The 3,588-nt window shown below is 33.4% G+C and overlaps 1 protein-coding gene across 1 annotated transcript; it reads left to right on the top strand.

Annotated features, from left to right (window-relative positions):
* Nucleotides 1–2,245: 2,245 nt before the first annotated feature.
* Nucleotides 2,246–3,358, top strand: LOC110658142 (zinc finger protein GIS3). The gene has a single exon (XM_021815629.2). The coding sequence runs from the start codon at nucleotides 2,328–2,330 to the stop codon at nucleotides 3,246–3,248; it is 921 nt and encodes a 306-aa protein (XP_021671321.2). The 5' UTR covers nucleotides 2,246–2,327; the 3' UTR covers nucleotides 3,249–3,358.
* The last annotated feature ends 230 nt before the right edge of the window (nucleotides 3,359–3,588 follow it).

The raw sequence follows: 3,588 nt of genomic DNA, 5'->3' as shown, positions 1-3,588 counted from the left end.
TTTGAAAATAATTTAATAATATGGTCGGTTATTTTTAATTAAATTAAATATTTTTAATTATATTAAATATATTTTCTTAAATTATGTGAAAATAGAAGTAGATTTATTTTTATGGACCAAAAGAGTATGAAATACACTAATACATCACTATTTAATATGCAATAAAAATTAAATCATTAATTTCAACGATAATTTAATAATATAAATTATTTAATTTTTAATAAAACAATATGAGTTAAGGATATATTTAAAAAAAATTAATAAAACTTTTTAAATATATTAACTATTTCTTAAATTATGTAAATATAAAAATAGCATATTTTCATGGGACATATAGAATACTAAATAAGCACTCACAATAAATTTAACCAAATAATACGCTTCTTAATTTACTAAAATTTTAAATATCTTCTAATTAATTTTAAAATTCTTTAAATTTTTATGAAAAGTTATTATTAATGATTAAAAAGCGAGACATTTATATTGAAATCATTAAGAAAGAATTTTTAATTTTTTTTTTATAATTACAATGAGAAACATTCTCGGATTAACATAAGTGCATTAAAATTAATTTTTTAGAGCAATTTCAAAGATATACTTTTACATATCAATTTAATATATTTAAAATTATTTTAAAATAATTCTAGAATATTTATAATAAAATTAATTAATAAGAAGAAAAAATCTCATTTTATAAAATATATATTCGAATCATATTTAAATTTTTACCCATTTTTATTAGAGCGTATTTATTCTATGAGCAGCTAAAATGGTCACAATTGGTGGTGACCAATTAAGTTTCTCAGAGTCTAGAACATGTTTTAAAAATACTTGCAGGCACTAAATGATTTATAAACTAGAGATGTGGGTGCTTGGAGTGTTTGTTTTAAATTACTGTATCGTAGTAACATGTGATGCTGCCAAATCTTAAACTATTGGAATTTTCTATATTCTGAGCACAGTAGGAAAAAGAGAGAGAGAGAGAGAGAGAGAGAGAGAGAGAGAGAGAGAGAGAGAGTAAGGGTAATTTTTAAAGCAAGAAGATCAGTCGGCGAGCAGAGACATGGGCTTCACGGCGTCTTATTGGAGATCGTTCCACTACTGCGGACTACTTACTACAATTTGATCTTAAGGTCAAGAGCATAGATATAAAGATTACAAAAGTAACCATTTTTTGACAGAGAAAACAATTTAATTAAATAAAAAAAATAAATCTTTGGTTAATTAAATACTAATGTTTATGGACAAAGGCTGGCACCACCATTCTAGTAGTAAGGTACGTGTCATGTATAAAGTGCTTAGGATCTGTTGTATCCATTATGTGTGAGTTGAGTATTTGTACAGCCAAAGTCTCTTTCTTTTCAAAAATAATAAAAAAAGGAGTCTTTAGCTGAGCAAAAACAGATTTGTTAATCTCTAATTGGCTGACTTAAACTATATAATTCTAATTAACAGTGAAGTAGTACTGTATACAAGTGGCCCAGATCATTATCATCATCGTCATCATCAATCACCAGTTTCCTCTTTTTCCAACTGAATTGCAATCAGTTGTCTTCTCAAAAACTTGGTGCAAAAGAACCCTCCGAGAAATCTACGTGTTCAGATAGTCTCTGCTCTTGTTGGAGAAAGGAAGATGAAGTCTTCAGATGATGGGATTTGGGAGAGAAAATATGTACATGGAGGGTCCACTTTCGGATGATGACCTAGTCAACCAATTCAAAAAAACCCTCAAGTGAATTTCGATGGTACCCAATTTCACCATCAAGTTGAAATACATCAAAATAATAGAAAATTCAAGTATATAGCTTAATTTAAAAATTAAGATTGTTATAAAATTTTAATCTTTTATATTTTTTAGATTAATAAATAGTTTAGTTTTAATTTTTTTTAATATTAGAAATTGTTTGAAAAAGGATGCTTCTTGGCCTATGGAATTAACACACAAACTCTCACTAATCTAATAGTTTGGATGGCATATGCATATAGTTAGGCCAAGCTTAATTAATGAAGTGAGAAAAACCCTAAATTATCCTCCAATCACATGCAACACATTCTTAATCTCACATTGATGAAGATAATAAGGAAAAGACAAAAGTATAAACTACAGAAAATAAATTACCATATTATGTCATGATGAAGTAATGGGGCTTTTGCTAGTTTAAATGTGTAAATATAAAACAAAAGGGCATTCTTGCAAATTTAGAGAGAGAGAGAGAGAGAGAGAGAGAGATAGAGATAAATTGGCGAGACAAGTGCAAATCCTTTGGGTCCCCGAGTGTTCTTGGGTCGTGTTCCCAAATACCATCACATACTTTCTTCTCCTTGGGATGTCCGCAACCATCTCTCTCTCTCTCTTTCTCTCTCTCTCTACTGTATCCCATTTCCTTGAAACTCTTTTTTTTATTCTGTATATATACCCCACTCATGCAACATCTCCTTCCACAAGTTACATCTTCATTTTTCCACCTCTCTCTCTCTCTCAGAAACCACTGTTTTTTTTTTTTTCGACTTCAATTCGTCTATCTAAGATGGATGAGCTAGATTATCAAATAAAACCAACCTCTACCACGACACGCTTAAAACTCTTTGGCTTCAGCGTCTCTGAAGATGATGAACATACAGCTGACTCCATCAAGACTTCTTCTTGTACTTCCCTAGACGCAGCTGCAACTGCTGCTGCTGCTGTTGCTTCTTCTTCTTCAGGTGAAAGTAGAAAGTACGAGTGTCAATACTGCTGCAGGGAATTCGCCAATTCACAAGCACTCGGTGGCCACCAGAACGCACATAAGAAAGAAAGACAGCAACTCAAGAGAGCCCAAATGCAAGCTACCCGAAACGCAGCCGCAGCTGCAGTATCCTTCGGTAGAAACCCCATGATCTCAGCCTTTGCCCCGCCGCCTCATCTCTTGGCTCCTGCTGGTCCGGTTGTAGTCCCGGCTGCAGCTCCTTCGTGGGTTTACTTGCCAAGGCCGGCGGCGCCTTTCCACGTCTCACATGGATGCGTGTTTCCCAGTGGAGGAGGTGGTGGTGGGGGCGGGAGTGGGTTTGGTGGTGGGAGGGGTGTTGGTGGATTGCAGTATAGTGGCGGGGCAGGTGATATGAGTTTATCGAATGGGCTGCAACAAGTGCAGAGTAGGGTCCATAATGGGCGGGTAGATGGACCGTTCTCGAAAGTGGACGGTGGACCAACCTTTGATGAAGCATTGGGATTGGACTTGCATCTTAGTCTTGCTCCGGCCGAGCCATGACTTTGTTCTCGGACGGTCACCTTCTCTTCTGTACATTTTTCACATTTTATTTATTTATTTTTCCTTCTCCTTCTTCTTTTGATGATGGAAGTGATGATTTGTTTTGACCATCTCACAATTTTTCTTCTTTTTTTCTCTTTAATATTTATCCTTTTTCTAACTAGCTTTCACATTTGATAACTAAATTTTTGATAGTCTAACATAAAGAGATTCTACGCTTAAGGCTTTGTTTTTTTTTTTTAAAAAAAAATAATATTTCATATAAGAGAGCCAGATTTGTGAGTGTGAAAACAATTTGGTTGTGAGAAGAGTTTCAGAAATTGGAATTCATGATGCTCTT

Source organism: Hevea brasiliensis, chromosome 17 (assembly GCF_030052815.1).
Source record: "Hevea brasiliensis isolate MT/VB/25A 57/8 chromosome 17, ASM3005281v1, whole genome shotgun sequence".
In the NCBI taxonomy this organism is placed as follows: domain Eukaryota; kingdom Viridiplantae; phylum Streptophyta; class Magnoliopsida; order Malpighiales; family Euphorbiaceae; genus Hevea; species Hevea brasiliensis.
This window is presented reverse-complemented; position numbering and strand designations above follow the sequence as displayed.